This window comes from Mustelus asterias, chromosome 7 (assembly GCF_964213995.1).
Source record: "Mustelus asterias chromosome 7, sMusAst1.hap1.1, whole genome shotgun sequence".
NCBI lineage: Eukaryota > Metazoa > Chordata > Chondrichthyes > Carcharhiniformes > Triakidae > Mustelus > Mustelus asterias.
Window position 1 is genome coordinate 136,797,627 of NC_135807.1, and position 19,818 is coordinate 136,817,444.

Consider the following 19,818-nt stretch of genomic DNA (forward strand, 5'->3'; position numbering starts at 1 on the left):
CAGGATTTGTCCCTCAAACCCATTGCTGAATCCCAGAATCCCTGGAATGGTGGATTTAGATTTCCCATTCTCCCCAGTCTCTGGGACGCTGTTGGATACAGTGCGTTGTGAATTTGCCGAGTTAAATCGATTACGGGAGCGAGACGTCCCACTTTTCATTCCGCCAGTGTGAGATTCTTCTATTTCCGCAAACAAAACTGGCCGCTATTTAAGTAAACGGCAATCAGCCTCGAGCCTTTGAATGTCATGAACTTCACATCTGCTAGTTATGATACGTTGAGAAAGTTCTGTAAATACCACAGGCTGTTCTGATTCCCCGTAAATTCTGTTAAAACACTCGAAAGTGGTTCATTTATTTGCAACAAGCAATAGCAGTGGAGATAACAGTGAAACTCATCCCAGAACAGAGCTCCCCAAGCTCGTTAACCCCCGACAGTCAATAAGCAACTCCTTTCCTCACTGCCATTATTCAAAACGTCTACAAGCATCCAATTAATCTACATAGGAGAGGCCTGAAATTCGATTAGAATGTCCAGAAATCCTGAATGAACCCCGTGTCTGTGAGTTATGTAACTGTAACACTGCAAAGCGCAGAGCTGCTTTATTTATCACACCTCTGTAACATCACCATCTCCCGCCCCGTCTCAAGCCCATCTTCAGCTGAAACCCTCGTCTGTCCATGTGCTCTCTGCAATCCAACACTCGCCTGACCATCTCACTCACCTTGCACGCTCTGTAAACTCATTCCAAACTCTACCTCGCACCGAGGGCGGGATTTTCCTGTCCTGTCCGCCATGGGAATCGTAGCGGGCGGGACAGGAAATTCGGCGGACCGTGCAAAGGTCCATTGACCTCCGGTGGGAATTTCCAATCCTGGGTAGAGCACGGCCGGAAAATCATGCCCCAAATCCCCTTCACCCACCAACCCCATGTGCTGATCCACATTAGCTCCTGCTCTGACAATACCTTGATTTCAACCCTGCATCTATACAACACCTTTCGCAACTTCAGGATGGCTCGAAGTGTTTTACAGGTAATTAAATACCAGAGTGTGGCCACTTCTTGTGAACTGTCTCCAGCAAACCCCTAATTCTATCTTTTATTCTCGTTCTTTGCTTTTAAAACTCTAACTGTTACAAACTCTCTAACAATGCCCGAATTCTCTACACCCTAGCTATAACTGTAACACTACATTCTGCACCCTCTCATAGAATCCCTACAGTGCAGAAGCAGATCATACAGCCCATCGAGTCTGCACCGACCACAATCCCACCCAGGCCCTATCCCCGTAACCCCACATATTTACCCCGCTAATCCCTCTAACCTATACATCACAGGACACTAAGGAGCAATTTAGCACGGCCAATGCACCTAATCCGCTCATCTTTGGAGTGTGGGAGGAAACCGGAGCACCCGGAGGAAACCCATGTTTCTTGCATGCTATACAGACAAAGCATACCGTTCATAGAGTACATCATGGAGAAGGAAAGGAGAGTGGCACAGTGGCACAATGGTTAGCACTGCTGCCTCACAGTGGCATGGACCCGGGTTCAATTCCCGGCTTGGGTCACTGTCTGTGCGGAGTCTGCACGTTCTCCCCATGTCTGCGTGGGTTTCCTCCGGGTGCTCCGGTTTCCTCCCACAGTCTGAAAGATGTGCAGATTAGGTTGATTGGCCATGCTAAAATTTACCCTAGTGTCAGGGGATTAACAGGGTAAATGTGTGACGTTACAGGAATAGGGCCTGGGTGGGATTGTGGTAAGTGCAGACTCGATGGGCCGAATGGCCTCCTTTTGCACTGTAGGGATCCCAAGACTTGAATGTGCGGACTTCACACTGACGGTGATCCAAGCTGGGACTCGAACCTGGGTCCCTGGCACTGTGAGGCAGCAATGCTAACCACTGTGCCACCGTGCCACTCTCCTTTCCATCTCCCCTATGTACCCTCTGAACAGTATGCTTTGTCTGTATAGAATGGCTCGAGGGGCTAGATGGCCTACTCCTGCTCCTATTTCTTATGTTCTTATGTTCTTAATGCAAAAATACTTTTCACTGTTTACTAATACATGTGACAATAATAAATCAAATCAACTGTTGTAAATGTAGGAACTGTGGCAGCCAATTTGTGCACAGCAAGCTCCCACAAACAGCAATTCAATAAATGACCAGAGAATCTGTTTTTAGTGATGTTGAGTGAGGGATAAATATTGGCCAAGACACTGGGGAGATCGACCCAGCTGCTCATTGAAATAGAGCCATTGGATCGCCAACATCCACCTGAGAGGGCAGACAAAACCTCGGTTTCACACCTCGTCTGAAAGACAGCACCTCCAGCAGCGCAGCACTCTCCCAGTGCCTGCACTGCGAGTGCCAGCCTGGGAGTGCCCGCACTGCAAGTGCCAGCCTGGGAGTGCCCGCACTGCGAGTGCCAGCCTGGGAGTGCCTGCACTGTGAATGCTAGCCTGGGAGTGCCCGCACTGCGAGTGCCAGCCTGGGAGTGCCCGCACTGCGAGTGCCAGCCTGGGAGTGCCCACACTGCGAGTGCCAGCCTGCGAGTGCCAGCCTGGGAGTGCCAGCCTGGGAGTGCCCACACTGTGAGTGCCAGCCTGCAAGTGCCAGCCTGCGAGTGCCAGCCTGCGAGTGCCCGCACTGCAAGTGCCAGCCTGGGAGTGCCCGCACTGTGAATGCTAGCCTGGGAGTGCCCACACTGCAAGTGCCAGCCTGGGAGTTTGTGTTCAGGTCCCTGACGCTGAGCTTGAACCCAAAACCATCTGAGAGTATGATGCACTGAGTCACAGTGAACACCAGTTAAGCAGGATATAACCTTGCTGATTTGTAACGCTCGATAACTCAACAAGTTATATGCGGTGTGCAGATTCCATCCTTCTGCAATAAAATCTTATCTCACCTGAACTAAAAAAAAGAGTTCTGTTGTGTTTGGTTATCATAGAATCCCTACAGTGCAGAAGGAGGCCTTTTGGCCCATTGAGTCTACACCAACACCCCTTCTACTCCTGTAAGGCTAATCCCCCTAACCTACAAATCTTGGGACACTAAGAGGCAATTTTGCACAGCCAATCCACCTAACCTATACATCTTTAGACTGTGGGAGTGTAATAAATCCTCGGAGGCGGAAGTCCCTTCACCAAAGTTCCTTTATTTACAAGATCCGATAGCACTATACAGAGTGCTCTCAGTGTGCAGTCCACAACCCGGGTGCCAGAGGAACCGACACGCCTGTTTAAGTACAGAGCAGGGGGCTCCCTGATTGGACCATCAATTTGGCCCTTAATCAGGGAGTTCATATTCAAGCCCACCTCAATTGCCTGATTGAAACCGTTACAGGGAGGAAACCGGAGCACCCGGAGGAAACCCATGCAGACACGGGGGGAACGTGCAGACTCCACACAGACAGTGACCCAAGCCGGGAATCGAACCCAAGTCCTTGGCACTGTGAGGCAGCAGTGCTAACCACTGTGCTGCCCGTTGTCACTTTGCAGTTATTCCCTGGATGCTACAGCAACTCACTTCTTTAACAGCATCTTCCTATCCCACACCTCCCCCATCTAGAAGGATAGGAGCTGGCACAAGGGGCTGAATGGCCTCCTTCTGTTCCTGTGTAATAAAAAAAGGACTACAGCCAACCCTGTGAAGCAAGTTAAAAGTCAGACTCCCTGTGAACTGAATGTGTGGATGTTAGTTACTTCACTCTCAAGTGTTTTTCTATTCTGATCGTGCTAAAGGTGTGTGTGTGTGTGTTTGATTCTGCAGATTGGTTCACTCTGGCGTGGGGAGAGAATCACCGCAGCCAGGCATGGAATTGTCTTTTGCTACTCGCACGGGAACACGCCAAGGCATCGAGACGCACCTCTTCCGTGTTGAGACAAGCTCCAGTCTATCCAACTGGACCAGGCAAATTGTACAGGGCTGCCACAAAACGACCGAGCTAACTAAAGAGATCACAACCAGTGAGTAACCGGCATCATATGTATTATAGCGAGGAGAAGCCTTCTATTGTCTGTCCTGTGCACTTAAATCGTCACGATATCTGTAAAGAAAACTTTCATAAATTCATTACACAATCGCAAAGGGAGTCAGTGATGGAATTCTGCGTTTAAACCAATCGGTTTCCTTCCTCCTGTTCCCCCCAATCCCCCGGGCTGCCACCCCTCACTTTTTGTTATTCATTCGTGGGACACGGGTATCGCTGGCTGGGCCAGCATTTATTGCCCATCCCTAGTTGCCCTTGGAGGACAGTTGAGAGTCAACCACATTGCTGTGGCTCTGGAGTCACATGTAGGCCAGACCGGGTAAGAACGGCAGATTTCCTTCTCTAAAGGACATTAGTGAACCAGATGGGTTTTTCCGACAATGGTTTCATTGTCATCAGTAGATTCTTAATTCCAGATATTTTTTATTGAATTCAAATTCCACCATCTGCCGTGGCGGGATTCGAACCCGGCTCCCCAGGTTGAGTTTCTGAGTTAACAGTCTAGCGATAATACCGTTAGGCCATTGCCTAGTGATTCGCACAGACTGAGATAAAGATATTCGTCAGGAAAGATACAAGAACGCCAAATTTCTAAGGGAACTACTGTTAATACCGAGTGAGAAAAGGGGGCTACCATAGTTTAACCATAGAATCATCAGAGAATGGCTGATATATTGGCTCTGATTGGCTGAGATGTTGCCATGGTGAATGCACCAGGGTGCCCCATGTTTCTGTTTGTTCAGAAAAGATGGAAGGGCAAAAATGCCTCAAACATTTGAACACCAGGTGAAGCTAGTGGTATCACGCTGCGACAGTGCAGTAGCCGCACGGGTGGTACTCACCACTAACAGGATGCTGCCATCAAGCTAAAAAGACTTTGGGCGCAACCTTACCGCCCATTCGCGCCACACTCCCGCTGCAGCGAAGACGGAGAATTTGGCAGCCAGCTAAATCTCTGTTCACTGCAGCGGGACAGGTAAATCCCACTGGTGTGAACGGTTGGAAAATTCCAGCCCTCATGTCTGTCACACAAATGAGTAACGTGGTGTATGAGTTTTAATGCCAGTGTGATGCCAGGAAGTTAGCCATAATGGCAAATCATATTGATCCAGGTGTCTGTCTATAATAGGTAGAGTGCTGATCATATCCAACCAACCCATACTTGCAGAACTTGGTGTCAAAGGTTAGATTGATTGTGTGACCGGGAAGCACCTGCTGCACAATCCTGAGTATGCTAAGAATCACACTAAGGTTTTTTAAAAAAGTTTTCACTTATTAGTGTCATAAGTAGGCTTACGTTAACACTGGAATGAAGTTACTGTGAAAATTCCCCAGTTGCCACACTCCAGCACCTGTTTGGGTACACTGAGGGCAAATTTAGCATGGCCAATGCACCTAACCAGCCTGTCTTTCAGACTGTGGGAGGAAACCGGTGCACCCGGAGGAAACCCACAGAGACACAGGGAGAACGTACAGACTCTGCGCGGACAGTCACCCAAGCCGGGAATCGAACCTGGGTCCTGGCGCTGTGAGGCAGCAGTGCTAACCACCGTGCCTCCCATTGTCACTCACTTTTGCTCACTAGAAGCTATATATATTCATACGCAGCGATCTGTACTCTGCAGGCAAAAGGAACATGTCCAGACATTGCACCTTTAAACAAAAGCAAGGGGGCAGTAAGACCATAAGACATAGGAGCAGAATTAGGCCACTCGGCCCATCGAGTCTGCTCCGCCATTCAATCGTGGCTGATATTTTTCTCATCCCCATTCTCCTGCCTTTTCCCCATAACTCTTGACTCCCTTATTAATCAAGAACCTATCTATCTATAGCTTCCTGGTGCATTTGCCATGGCAATGTCTTGACCAATCAGAGCTGACCTGCCAACCAATCAGCATCCTTTTTCTCATGCAAATTATTGTTCCCTTTGAAATTTGGTATTCTCACATCTGTCCTGATGAGTTCAAGGTGAAAAGCTTTGACAGTATGTCTCTTTTCAGTAATGAGTGTGGTAGAGTCATAGTCAGACAAATTGCCCATGAATTCGCAAGTCTTCTCACTCAGACATTGTGAATATTTAACATGGGGCAGTCGAGCGTGCTCTGACACTCGGGGTTAAGCTTCATGGAAATCAGAGGGAATGATTTAACTTTCAGACCTGGGAAAGCGGAGACCAAAAAAACAAAGGAAGAAAATCCTTTCTCGAGCACAACCATTTCTGGTATTAATGCCACAAGATTTACCCATTTAAAATAAAGTATTGTAACTATTGTGAACCAAGAGGAGAAAGTGCCTCCAGCTGAAGTAATGCTTCTTTCACCAGGAACCAACTAGTTAGATTACTGGACTAATAATTCAGGCAGCACAAGTTGAAGTACTACCAAAGCAGTTTGAGAGTTTTATAATTTACTTTTAAAAAAAATATCTGGAAGTGAAGAGTTGGAATCAGCAAAAGTGACCATGAAGTTGTCAGAATGTTGTATAAAACCCAACAGGGTAATTAATGGGCCTTTCAATAAAGAATGACTTTCATTTATATAGCATCTTTCACAAACTCCGGATTTGATTTTGATTTGATTTATTATCGTCACATGTATTAACATACAGTGAAAAGTATTGTTTCTTGCACGCTATACAGACAAAGCATACCGCTCATAGAGAAGGAAAGGAGAGAGTGCAGAATGTAGTGTTACAGTCATAGCTAGGGTGTAGAGAAAGATCAGCTTAATGTGAAGTAGGTCCGTTCAAAGGTCTGACAGCAGCAGAGAAGAAGCTGTTCTTGAATCGGTTGGTACGTGACCTCAGACTTTTGTATCTTTTTCCCGAAGGAAGAGGGTGGAAGAGAGAATGTCTGGGATGCGTGGGGTCCTTAATTATTCATGTTGCAAAGCATTCACCTCCAGTAGAGTATTTTCTATAGTGTAATCACTGCTATAATATAGGGAACAAAGCATCCAAATTATTACGCAGCAAAGTCCGAAAATCAGCAACGTGTTAACAACAACATGATCTGCTTATTTACATCACACCTAGAGTATTGTGTGCAGTTTTGGTCTCCTTTTCTGGGGAAAAATGTTCTTGATCTGGAGGAAGTGCAGCGAAGGTTTACCAGGCTGATTCTGGGGATGGTGGGACTGATGTGTGAGGAGAGATTGACGAGGTTAGGATTGTTTTCACTGGAGTTCAGACGAATGAGGGGGGATCTCATAGAGACTTATAAAATTCTAACAGGACTAGACAGGGTAGATGCAGGGAGGATGTTCCCGATGGTGGGGGAGTCCAGAACCAGGGGTCGCAGTCTGAGGATTCAGGGTAGACCATTTAGGACAGAGATGAGGAGACATTTCTTCACCCAAAGAGTGGTGAGCCTGTGGAATTCATTACCACAGGAAGTAGTTGATGCCAAAACATTGAATGTATTCAAGAGGCGGCTGGATATAGCACTTGGGGTGAATGGGATCAAAGGTTATGGGGAGAAAGCAGGATTAGGCTATTGAGTTGGATGATCAGCCATGATCGTGATGAATGGCGGAGCAGGCTCGAAGGGCCAAATGGCCTCCTCCTGTTCCTATCTTCCATGTTTCTATGTATGTGGATTGAGGAATAAGTATTGATCAGGACACCAGAGAGAGCGCCCCCTGCTGTCCCTCAAAATGGTGCCCTGGGATCCTATACAACCACCACAAGGCAGGGGCTTTAATTTAAGATCTCATCTGGAGACGGCACCCAACTCCCCACCACTCCCAACAGTGCAGTGCTCCCTCAGAGCTGCACTGAGTGTCCCCCTAGATTTGTGTGTTCAGGTCTCTGAGGGAAGGAACATTGTCACCCTAACGCAGTCTTCACCTGTCAGTGACTCTCGTTTCATACCAGGGATATGCAGAGACCCCCTCACCCTGAGAACGTGTAAATTAAAAATTAATGCCCAATTAACTCTTCTATGTAATAATTTCAGATAATTTATTACGTATAATGCTTTCTCAACGGCGATTACAGATAGGCAATAAATGCTGGCCTAACCAGTGATATCCACGTGTATGAAAGTATAATTTTTAAGAAATTAACCCTATAATTTTTTTCTTTATTCATTCATGAGATGTGGTCAGCATTTATTTCCCAGCCCGAACCTGAGTGGTTCACTAGCTCATTTCAGAGGACATTTTTAAGAATCAACCACATTGCTGTGGCTCTGGAGTCACATGTAGGTCAGACCGGGTAAGGACGGCAGATTTCCTTCCCTAAACGACATCAGTGAACCAGATGGGTTTTTCCGACAATCGACAATGGTTTCATGGTCATCAGTAGATTCCTAATTCCAGATTTTTTAAAATTGAATTCAAATTCCACCATCTGCTGTGGCGGGATTCGAACCCGGGTCCCCAGGACATTAGCTGAGTTTCTAGATTAATAACCCAGCGAGAATGCCACTAGGCCACCGCCTCCCCCGAGCACGGAGCTCAACGGAAGGCTACATTTTACAGAAAGGATAAAGAGGCTCTGGTGAAGTTGTAAACACTGAAGGGAATTTCTAACTATAAGGAAAGACTGAAAAGATTGACTTTTTCCCTCCAGGAAAAGGGAAATGTGAGGGGGTGACCTGGTAGAGGTTTTTAAAATTCTGGAAGGGTTTAATAGGGTAGATTTAAAGATGATGTTTCCACTAATTCCTCATCAGAAGTAGGGACAAGAAATGTAAGACAGTCAGTCTTAATTCCAGAGGGAATTTGGGAGAAATTTATTTGCCCAGGGAGTGCTGAGAATGCGGACCTCGCTATCACAGGGAGGTGAATAGTATCGATAAATTTAAGAGGAAGTTTGATAAAGACAAGGGAGGAAGGAATACAAGGATGTGTTGATAGAGTGAGATGAAAAGGGGGACAGGAGGAGCCTCGGGTGGAACATGAACATCAGCATAGACCAGTTGGGCCAAATGGCCTGCTCCTGTGCTGTAAATTCTAACTGAAAAAAGCCTACTTGGGAACTTTCAAACATTCTTAATGTCAAGAGTCGGGGCAGATTCTGATCGATCTATTGAAAGATTAATAATTAAGCGCACAGGGGTCTGGAAGTGTGCAGGTGCACGCAAACGCACGCAGAGCGCCGCTTGGTCAGTAAGCTGGACTTGGGCTTTGGATGGTAGCAAAATTCAATCTCCTTGCTGCACAGCCCAGGTACACAGCTGGAATATAACTGCAGTGTTAAAAACCTCCTGGAACGGATTTACCCCACTAGCTCCCCTAACCTACGGACACTAAGGGGCAATTTACCGTGACCAATCCACCTAACCTGCACATCTTTGAGGTGTGGGAGGAAACCAGAACATAAAGGCGGCATGGTGGCACAGTGGTGAGCATTGCTGCCTCAGAGTGCCAGGGACCCGGGTTCAATTCCTGGCTTGGGTCACTGTCTGTGTGGAGTTCGCACGTTCTCCCTGTATCTGCATGGGTTTCCTCCGGGTGCTCCGGTTTCCTCCCACAGGCCAAAGATGTCTGGGTTAGGTTGATTAGCCGTGCTAAATTGACCCTTAGTGTCAAGGAGATTAGCAGGGTAAATAAATAGGGTTAGGACCTGAGTTGGATTGTTGTCGGTGCAGACTTGATGGGCCGAATGGCCACCTTCTGCATTGTAGGGATCATTATATGATGCCCACACAGACACAGGGAGAATGTGCAGACTCCATACAGATAGATACCCGAGGCCAGAATTGAACTCAGGCCCCTGGCGCTGTGAGGCAGCAGTACTGACCACTGTGCCACCGTGCCTGCATGCTGTTCCAAGTCTTTTTACTGACACTTATAAACACTTTTTAAAAATTTGTTCATGGGATGTGGGTGTCGCTGGTTGGGCCAGCATTTATCCCCCATCCCTGAGGGTTTTTAATAGTCAACCACATTGGTGTGGATCGAGAGTCACACGTAGGTCAGACCGGGTAAGGACAGCAGTCAATCACTCAATGTGGTTGAATGGAACGGTGGAGTAGATTCGAGTGGCTGTATACATACCGAATGATAAGATGGGCAGCACAGTGTCACAGTGGTTAGCACTGCTGCCTCATGGCGCCAGGGACCCCGGTTCGATTCCGGCCTTGGGTCACTGTCTGTGTGGAGTCTGCACATTCTCCCCGTGTCTGTGTGGGTTTCCTCCGGGTGCTCCGGTTTCCTCCCACAGTCCAAAGATGTGTTGGTTAGGGTGCATTGGCCGTGCTAAATTCTCCCTCCGTGTACCCGAACAGGCGCCGGAGTGTGGCAACTCGGGGATTTTCACAGTAACTTCATTGCAGTGTTAATGTAAGCCTACTTGTGACACTAATAAATAAACTTTAAAACTTTGGAGTGAGTTGGTGAGATCTGATATTACAGGATGGACCGGGTTAAAAACACCACTGGGGACAGAAAGTGGGATCAGGTGAAGCAATTGGTGCTTTTGGAAATCTGTCTTGGTCAATCTGTAATCGAACATGCTTTAGGTCGCAAGGAAGTCACCGAGGTTCCTACAGAGGCCTGTTCATTCATGGTGCTGAGTGAGAGAATGTGGATTGAAACCGTTCTGAAACTTCTCGAAGCCTGAACCTCCAAAATGTTACTTGTCACTCGCTGTTAGTACATTAACCAGTCGCTCAATAATGAAACTGTCAGTTAGATCTCTGATGTTAATTATTATACCGAATGAGGGAATTTCAAAGCAGTGTTCCTTTCGGGTTTCTTTGTGAATTCCAAATGAGTCTCGGGTGAAGATGAGGAATTTTCCCTGTTATTCAGGTCTACATTTTTATGTCTGGGATCAATGAACCCTCTGAGGTTTTGACCCCCTCCCCCCTGTCTCCGCCCTTCTCCTATCCTGATTGTGTTCACTCCCTACTGGGATGCAGTTGGCTCGCTGGGCAATTTGACTGCAGTGGCATCACAGTCCAAGGTGTTCGCATCCTCAGCTTGACGCTCAGACAGACACTCACATCTTCTGAAATGAAAGTAAAATACTGCGGATACCGGAGATCTGAACTAAAAACTTGAAAAGTGTTGGAAAGTCTCAGCAGGTCTGGCAGCGTCTGTGGAGAGAGAAACTGAGTTAAAGTTTCGAGTCCGGAACTGAGCTGAACAGTTGTGGGTTTGCGAGGGACTGTCAAGCAAAGATCTTTCTTGGATGTAATGATTGAAAGTTTGTGCTGTTTTTCTTCTCCCAGCATGTACGTACAGGACCCAGGAGTGTCTTCTGACCATTCACTATACAAATGGCTTTTCTATCTTGAAAGATGGGCACGAAGGAAGCTTGCCAAAGCTAATCTGGCAATATCCCTTTGAGAAATTAAAAAACTCCTCGGATGACGGGGTGAGAATGCTCTTTCTAGACTTTGGTGGAAGAGATGGCGAAATTGTAAGTATCTGTGTTTGTTTCTCGATTAATATTTAAGAATATAGTGAAGTTGAAGCATTGCAGCAACAAGTGCCTGGTAATTACGGAGAATGCCAATCCAAGCCCAGGCTCTCTCACTCTGCACACACATTATTCCCAACTATCATAGAGTCATAGAGGTTTACAGCATGGAAACAGGCCCTTCGGCCCAACATGTCCATGCCGCCTTTTTTTTAACAACTAAGCGAGTCCCAATTGCCCACGTTTGGTCCATATCCCTCTATACCCATCGTACCCATGTAACTGTCTAAACGCTTTTTAAAAGACAAAATTGTACCCGCCTCTACTGCTACCTCTGGCAGCTTGTTCCAGACACTCACCACCCTCTGTGTGAAACAAATTGCCCCTCTGGACCCTTTTGTATCTCTCCCCTCTCACCTTAAACCTATGCCCTCTAGTTTTAGACTCCCCTACCTTTGGGAAAAGATGTTGACTATCTAGCTGATCTATGCCCCCTGGACTGGACGGCAGTGATGAATATCAGTGTGAAGTTACCAAAAGCTCTAGACCCTACCCTAAGGTGCTTAACTCTAGAGGACATGCATATCCATGGATTTCAAGGGTAATTCCTGGATTGTCCTGTTTTTTTCTTATTGATGTTCCAAAGTAATCTCATTTTGACTTGAGCTCAAATGAACAAAATGCTGCTTGGAAAATAAGCAATCGCAAATGAAACCAGTCCAAAGGTGTGCAGATTGGATGGATTGGCCATGTTAAATTGCCCCTTGTCCAAAAATGTGCAGGTTAGGTGGATTGGCTATGCTAAATTGCACCTTAGTGTCCAAAGATGTGTAGGTTAGATGGATTGGCCATGGGAAATTGTCCCTTAATGTCCAAAGATGTGCAGGTAAGTGAGTTGGCTATGCTATATTGCCTCTTAGTGTCCAAAGGTGTGTATGCCACTGTGCTGTCCTTAAACTGCCTGGCAGGATAATCACCAGCTCTGTCCAAAAGCAAAAGCATGAAAAACCAGATTAAGAATGGCAAAAAAGAATAAAAATGGGGACAGAGTGCATAGTCTAAAATGATTGAACTCAGTGTTGAGTCGAGAAGACTGTAAAATGTCTATTTGAAAGATGAGGTGCAGTTCCTTGAGTTTGCATTGAGTTTCACTGGAACACTGTAGCAGGCCGAGATTAGAGATGTGAGTGTGAGAGAAAGGTGGCGAGAACAAAGAACAGTACAGCACAGGAACAGGCCCTTCGGCCCTCCAAGCCTGCGCCGATCATGATGCCTGACTAAACTAAAACCCTATGCACTTACGGAGTCCGTATCCTTCCATTCCCATCCTATTCACGTATTTGTCTAGATGCCCCTTAAATGCCGCTAGCGCACCTGTTCCCACCACCTCCCCGGGCAGCGCATTCCAGACATTCACCATCCTCTGTGTAAAAATACTTGCCTCACACATCTCCTCTAAACTTTTCCCCACGCACCTTAAACCCATGTCCCCTAGTACTTGCCTTTTCTACCCTAGGAAAGAGCATCTGACTATCCACTCTGTCCATGCCACTCATAATCTTGTAAACTTCTATCAGGCGATATAAAATTGCGAACAGCCAGAAGCTCGGGGGGCTATGCTAATGGCCCGAGTGGAGGTGTCCGCAAAGCAGTCACGCAATCTGTGCCTGGTATTGTCGAGCATGATTAACCATTGATGCAAAAGTTCAAGAGGTTTAATTTCAAAACACAAATATATAAGAAAAAACTTTTTCCAGAGTTGTTCTGTTCTAAAGCCTGATCTTCTCTTGTTCCCCTCATCCAGCAACTGGATCTTCACTCGTGCCCGAAACCGATTGTTTTCATCATCCATTCCTTCCTCTCAGCCAAGATTGCACGACTTGGTTTGCTTGCCTGAGCTGGAGAGACTTGCACAGTGAAGAAACTCTTCTTGGAGAGGGGGTCATTGTACAGAACTGCTGCACAATCAACCTGACAGGGGAGAGGAGGGAAGGTGGGAATGTCGCCATATGGAAGGGAATATTTAATCTTCAATAGAATCAGACAAATAGTTTATTTAATGGAATAGAGAAAAAAATTGTAACATGTCGAAGCAAATTCGACACCTCACTGCTTTTATAACAAAGTTTGCTTTGAGTATTGGTGGAAAAAAGGCATGTGCTATGGAAGCTTTTCATCTTACACACATCAGGACAAATGCAAGAATGCCAAATTTCAAAGAATGTCCTTTGCACCTGTCCTGATGAGTGCAAGATGAAAAGCTTCGATAACCTTTGCCTTTTTTTCAGGAAGACTCGAGATCTGTTTCTACCAAGAAACTTTCCTTTCCTTTGTGATGCTGTGAGATGTCTAATAATTTTTACAATCATCGTCCGTATGGAAAATCTTAATATCTTTTCCACAAAATTCAAAGACTTAAAACATTTTTTACAGCAATACTGTTGGTGATTCCTGCTTGCCTGTTGTATAATATGAGGACGCCCTCTGTATGAGAATTTTCCGGATCGGTGCACAAGGCAGTCAATTAATTTTTATAAATATGTAAAAATGAATGAAAGCTCAGTTTAAATCACATTATAAGTACGTTTAAACAACAACAACAAAAACAACAAATTGAAGCTTCATCATCATTCTAGAGATGGTAAAAAGGGAAGCAGTTGAGTTAATAACGCAACAACTTCGCTTTTGGGAAGTTCTAACATTGTCTTGTATTGGCTGAATCTTGGTTTGTGTTAATGGGCCGTTTCACGCAAAGCTAATTCCATTTAGAACAGTTTGGCTTTTTCACTAGAAACAGGCCAATTTCTATCCTTTAACCAACATCGCCAAAAGATACCTAGATTATCTGCTGATGTTGATGTGTGTGGGAGCTCCCTCCCTCTCTGCATGATGGCTTCCACATTCCTATTTCGCGCCAGTGACCACACTTCAGGAAGTGCCTCATTGGTTGCAAACCACTTTGTGAAGTCCTGAGGTCCTGGGAAGCAAAGCAAAGTGAATGAGAGTCTTTCCTTTTAGTAATTTGAAATCTTACCCTAAACCTTTGCTCCAATCATTCATCACATTTGCTGGGATCCTGCTGGTAAAATGGGTTGGCCAATGACCAGACTGGGTCAACCTGATAGCTGTAATTCGAAGCAAAGAATGCAGGGCAGCGGCTGGGGGAGGGGGATGGTGGGGGTGGCAGCCGGGTAGGGGGCGGGGGAAGGGAGGGGGGAAGCTGAGGCATGAGTTATCAATTCCAACTGTCCTCATTGGGTGACCATAATGTGGCGATGCCAGCGTTGGACTGGGGTAAACACAGTAAGAAGTCTCACAACACCAGGTTAAAGCCCAACAGGTTTATTTGGTATTACTTTGGGTGGGAAAGGGGTCCCTTCCTTGTCCATTCTGCACCCCATGCTTGATTTTGTTTCCCTTAGCCAATCTACTGTCAGGGGTTGTGAGCCGAAGGGCCTGTTTCCTGTGCTATACCTGGGCAGGAACTGTTTTAACCAAAGAAAATAAAAGGACCCCTTATTTAGATAGGGAGCCATTGGGATTTGCAGGCACTTGTCCACTTGTCATTTCAAAAGCCACCTGAATGCTCAGAATGGGTGCCCCATGATGGAGGAGTTTGGATAATTCGGTACGTTCAGTTACTGAGGTTGAGACAGAATAAAGATTGTCCCTGTGCATTCACTCAGGAGAAAGGAAACAAGAGCACCATGAGGTAATGAGAGGATGGAGCTTTGCATCGTCATTATCGAGAGGCAGAGACTTGCTGCTCTCTCTCTTCCTGATTGAAGTTTTATTTGTGAGGAGTCACACACAGTGTCCAAAATGCTAGTGTGGTTTTTACAAAAAATGCTGCTGTCCTGTGTTTACTCCGCAATGTCCGTACAAAACACTTTTTTGTATGAGTGAGACATTTCCTGATGGTGTACAAGTTCAAAATGTGGCTACTTTTCCCTGCGAGGTTTGGGGGTGGGGGTGGGGGGGGGGAATGTGAATCCAAGTGATGGGTTCATCATCCCTGTAGACTTCCGCAGGAGACCCCGCCATCAACAATGCCCACACTTACTTTCCGCCAACTGATCTGATTTTATTTTTTAAAAAGCAGGACTGTCGCTGCCTTTGCAAAGGGGCAACCCATCGTTTAGAATTATTGTGTGGTTTCCCCCCCAACACCGCGCCCCCCCTCACCCCCACCCCCACCCCTACCATCCTGACCCCAAAATATTGAGAGGCAAATATCTTCCCGGCAGCCACGAGTTCTAAATGTAGGTCTGGATGTGGTAGTGAGTGAACTTATTCAGCTGAATGAATTCACGAGGCTAATCTTCATAGAATCCCTACAGTGCAGAAGGAGGCCATTCGGCCCATTAGTCTGCACCGACAACAATCCCACCCTGGCCCCATCCCCGTAACCCCACTTATTTACCGTAGCTAATCCCCCGACTCTACGGAGCAATTTAACATGGCCAATCAACCAAACCAGCACGTCTTTCGGACTGAGAGGGGAAACCGGAGCACCCGGAGGAAACCCACGCAGACACGGGGAGAACGTGCAAACTCCACGCAGACAGTGACCCAAGCTGGGAATCAAACCCGGGTCCATTGCACTGTGAGGCAGCAGTGCGAACCACTGTGCCACCGTGCTGCCCCTTAAACCCGGGTTAGTTTTAACAGTCACGGGTAGAATAAAGTTCTGATATGTCAGCAGGGGTCAGCTGTCTCTTGACAAAAATCTACAATGTGTGTTGCATTGAAGCTTGTGCGCTTGCAAACTAACTGTTCCACGTTAAGCCTTCTCACGATATTCTGGATACAGGAGAGGTGGGCGTGAAGGAAAAGACCCTGGTTCAAAATGGGTGGGGTTTTACTGCCGCGCTCGAGCGAGACCGGAAATTCCCGTCCGAGGTTAACGGAGATTTCCGCTGTCGGACCCTCGCCCGCTCCAATTCCATGGCGGGCAAGGTGGTAGAGTTCCGGCCAATGTGCTGAATAGTGGAATCGACATGGTTTATAGCAGGCCTTGGATCTAACTGTCTTCAAAGTGTATCAACTACAGAACAACGAGTACAATATTTCAGATGTATTTCCAGGACAAGATGGACAATATCATTAATAAAGAGAATATAGTACAGTCCAATGGATTAAATATAATTTAACACAATTTAAGTTGTTAACTGTCCATTACTGTATATTAACGCGTGAAATATATAGACAAGATATTAAAAAGCTGGATGATCTAAGGTATTGCATATTATTGAGACATTTTAATGTTAAAGTGTCTTACAACTGGAGTGGGGCAATGTTCTACCACCGTCATAAACTATGCATTTACCTCCTCAGATATTCTGCACTGCACTCACATTGATCCTCTGGCCGGAATTAAGTTGATCTTTCTCTACACCCTAGCTATGACTGTAACATTACATTCTGCACTCAGTCATTTCCTTCTCTATGAACGGTATGCTTTGTATTGCACGCAAGAAACAATATTTTTCACTGTATGCTAATACATGTGACAATAATAAATCAAATCAAATCAAATGATACACTGAGGGATAATTTAGCATGTCCAATACATCTAACCAGAGAGAAGGATATGCTGCCCAATACCTTTGAAAGCATCGCTTTAAATAAAAAGAGTCCAGCATAGAAACAGGATTTTTGCTTCGTTTGAAATCTGATGATTCAAGCTGAAACTGCAAGTTTCACAGTAACTTGTTGAAGGTTAGCATCGCTTTGGGATTTCACTAAACTTTGCGGTTTGGGGGCAGTCGGCAATGTAAAGGAAAGGACATTAAACACCACCGCGAGCCAATAGAATTAGCATTCTTTCCAAACCCTAATCGCTGTTTGATCTATTTATTTTTCAAAAATTGCCTTTGGCAACACAACAGAGGCCAGCTACTCTTTCCTAAGATGCAGGTCAGTTAAAGGCAACCTCCCGGGTTGAAAGCTTGCAGTGGTACAAGGCCAATGCTATTGGTTTTGCAACAACAAGAAGAGTCAATCTTTGTCCCATTGCAACCTGCTGGAACAGCATTGGCAATGTTGTAGGTGATCAAAGAGACAGCGGATAGGCAGAGTCGGGGGTCAGTGAGAGTGGGGGAACAGGAAAAAGGCAGACGGAATACTACATGTAGCACACACACAATGGATCAGATTTTGGAGTCAGAGAAAATAATTAAGAAGATGAAAATAATTAAGAAAGTAATTAAGATGCCCAGAGGAAATTAATGAGCCAATTAATTGTCATCAATCCCCTTTCTGAGCAGGTATTAGCGTACATGCCATTTCCATGTTCACAAAGTCCTGGGACTTCTTTTAAACAATATCTGCCGGACAATATAGGCTCAAAGTGACAGTACATCAGCCTGAGTGACAGGCCCATCAATTAAACCCGCGTGGGCGGCGGAATCCAAGACAATGAATGATTTCAAAAGGAAATTAAATGGGCAGCTGAGCAAAATAAACTTGCAGGGACACAGCATGGGGACATTGGATTGCCCCACAGTGCGGGCATGAACTCAACGGGCCGAGTGGCCTACTTCTGAGCCACAGTGAGTCTATAAATCATGTCTCTCATGGTCGTGAGATGGAATTTGTACAACGTGACGTCCATGGTTGTTGTCTCACGGGAATTGAATTTCCAGCACAGAAACAGGCCACTCGGCCCACTTGGTCTGTGGAATGTTTGTGCTCCACAATAGCTCCCTCCCACTCTATCAGTGGAATTCTCCCAACCCGCCTGCAGAGGGTTTGGTGGCGGGCGAGTGTGGAGAATCTGGTAAGAGGCAGAAAGTCAGCAACCCGCCAGTGTAAATCCAGTTTCAATTCTCCCGGTGGTGGGTCACTCTGCCGCTGGCAGGGGGCACAAACGCCATTTGCATCTGATGAATGCTCATTAACACAGCTGTCTGCCAGTGCCCAGTCAGGCCTTTCGATCTTGCGTCACGCCAGCAGAAAATGATGTCGGCGTCAAACCCGATTGCTAATGAGTGGCATGTACGAGGCAGTCCTCAAATCACCAGAGGCTTCAGGGTGAGTGTAACAGCGTCCTGCCATTGTGCTGTGCCGCTCCTGATGTGCTGTTCACCACTGCCGGGGCAGGCTGGTTCCTGCCTCTATCTCCATTCTGAGCTGGTCCTTGTGGACAGCACCGCGCTGTGGGGACCAATGGACTCTCCTGTGTCACTGAGTCAAATCAGTACAGCGTCTGGGGACGGGGAGTACAGGCGTTTCCCTCTTGGTGCCACACACCGCTGTCTATCTGGACAGTATTCTGTGGGACTCACATAGCCACACAAAGGTCCGAAGTTCAGCCGGGGAAAGGGTGTGAGGTGAGGCTGGGGTGGGGAAAGCCTGATGAAAACAGGGGTGGGGATATTGTGGAAGGAGGGCTGTGCAAGGATTGGAGGGAAGACGAGGGCTCACGATGGTAGGCAGAGGAGTATGGAGATGAATGAAGAAGATGAACACTGGAAGGCAGAGAGAAGACTGAGGGGAGGGAAGCCAGAGCCAAACAAGTCTACATGAAAACCTCACAAACAAGGGGGTTGAAGGGAAACCTCATCGTTTGCTCAAAGGGGATGGATGAAGAATCCAGATGCGGTGGGTAGAGGTCCAAGTGGGGCATGGGCGTGTCACAGGTGATGGGCTTGGGGAGGCCACTGAGCATGGAAGGCCTTGCCTGAGCTGGCAGACTCCGCATGCTCCCTCTCCAGTAACACCTGGCTGTGAATGTAGCCGTGGTAGAGGGACAGACTGTCAGGCTGGACGACCCCCTCGGTTGCCCGGTGCTTGGACGGCGAGTTTGGCCAGGCCCAGGAGCAGGTTCACGAGGAGATCCTCCTCCCTCCCTGCCCCTCTCCACACCGGGTGTTTGCTGTGGACACTTTCTTTTCTTGGCCTCCCTGTCTCAAGACACAGTTGGTGCGCACCAACGGGTGTCCTCTCCATGGCTTGTGCCTGGGCGGGAAATATATATATATGGGAATTCTGGGATGGCTACAGGAGCTGACGCACACACACACGCGCACCCACACTCAGGGGCAATTTTACCACTGTCAATCTACCTTCCCGGGTTTGATTCCGGCCTCGGGTCACTGCCTGTGTGGAGTTTGCACGTTCTCCCCATGTCTGCATGGGTTTCCTCCGGGTGCTCCAGTTTCGTCCCACAGTCTGAAAGACGTGCTGGTTAGGGTGCATTGACCCGAACAGGCGCCGGAGTGTGGCGACTAGGGGAATTTCACAATAACTTCATTGCCGTGTTAAGAACATAAGAACATAAGAAATAGGAGCAGGAGTAGGCCATCTCGCCCCTCGAGCCTGCCCCGCCATTCAATAAGATCATGGCTGACCTGACGTGGATCAGTACCACTTACCCGCCTGATCCCCATAACCCTTAATTCCCTTACCGATCAGGTGTTAAGCCTTACTTGTGACACTAATAAATAAAAACT

General features: G+C 46.8%; 1 protein-coding gene across 1 annotated transcript in view; it reads left to right on the top strand.

Moving 5' to 3' along the window:
* sntb1 (syntrophin, basic 1) overlaps positions 1-17,526 on the top strand; it is a 115,370-nt gene extending 97,844 nt beyond the window's left edge. The window contains exons 6-8 of the mRNA XM_078216887.1: positions 3,772-3,968; positions 11,172-11,362; positions 13,167-17,526. Coding sequence (XP_078073013.1) covers positions 3,772-3,968; positions 11,172-11,362; positions 13,167-13,259 — 481 coding nt within the window. The 3' untranslated portion in view covers positions 13,260-17,526. The remainder of the gene's footprint in view (positions 1-3,771; positions 3,969-11,171; positions 11,363-13,166) is intronic.
* Positions 17,527-19,818: the final 2,292 nt, after the last annotated feature.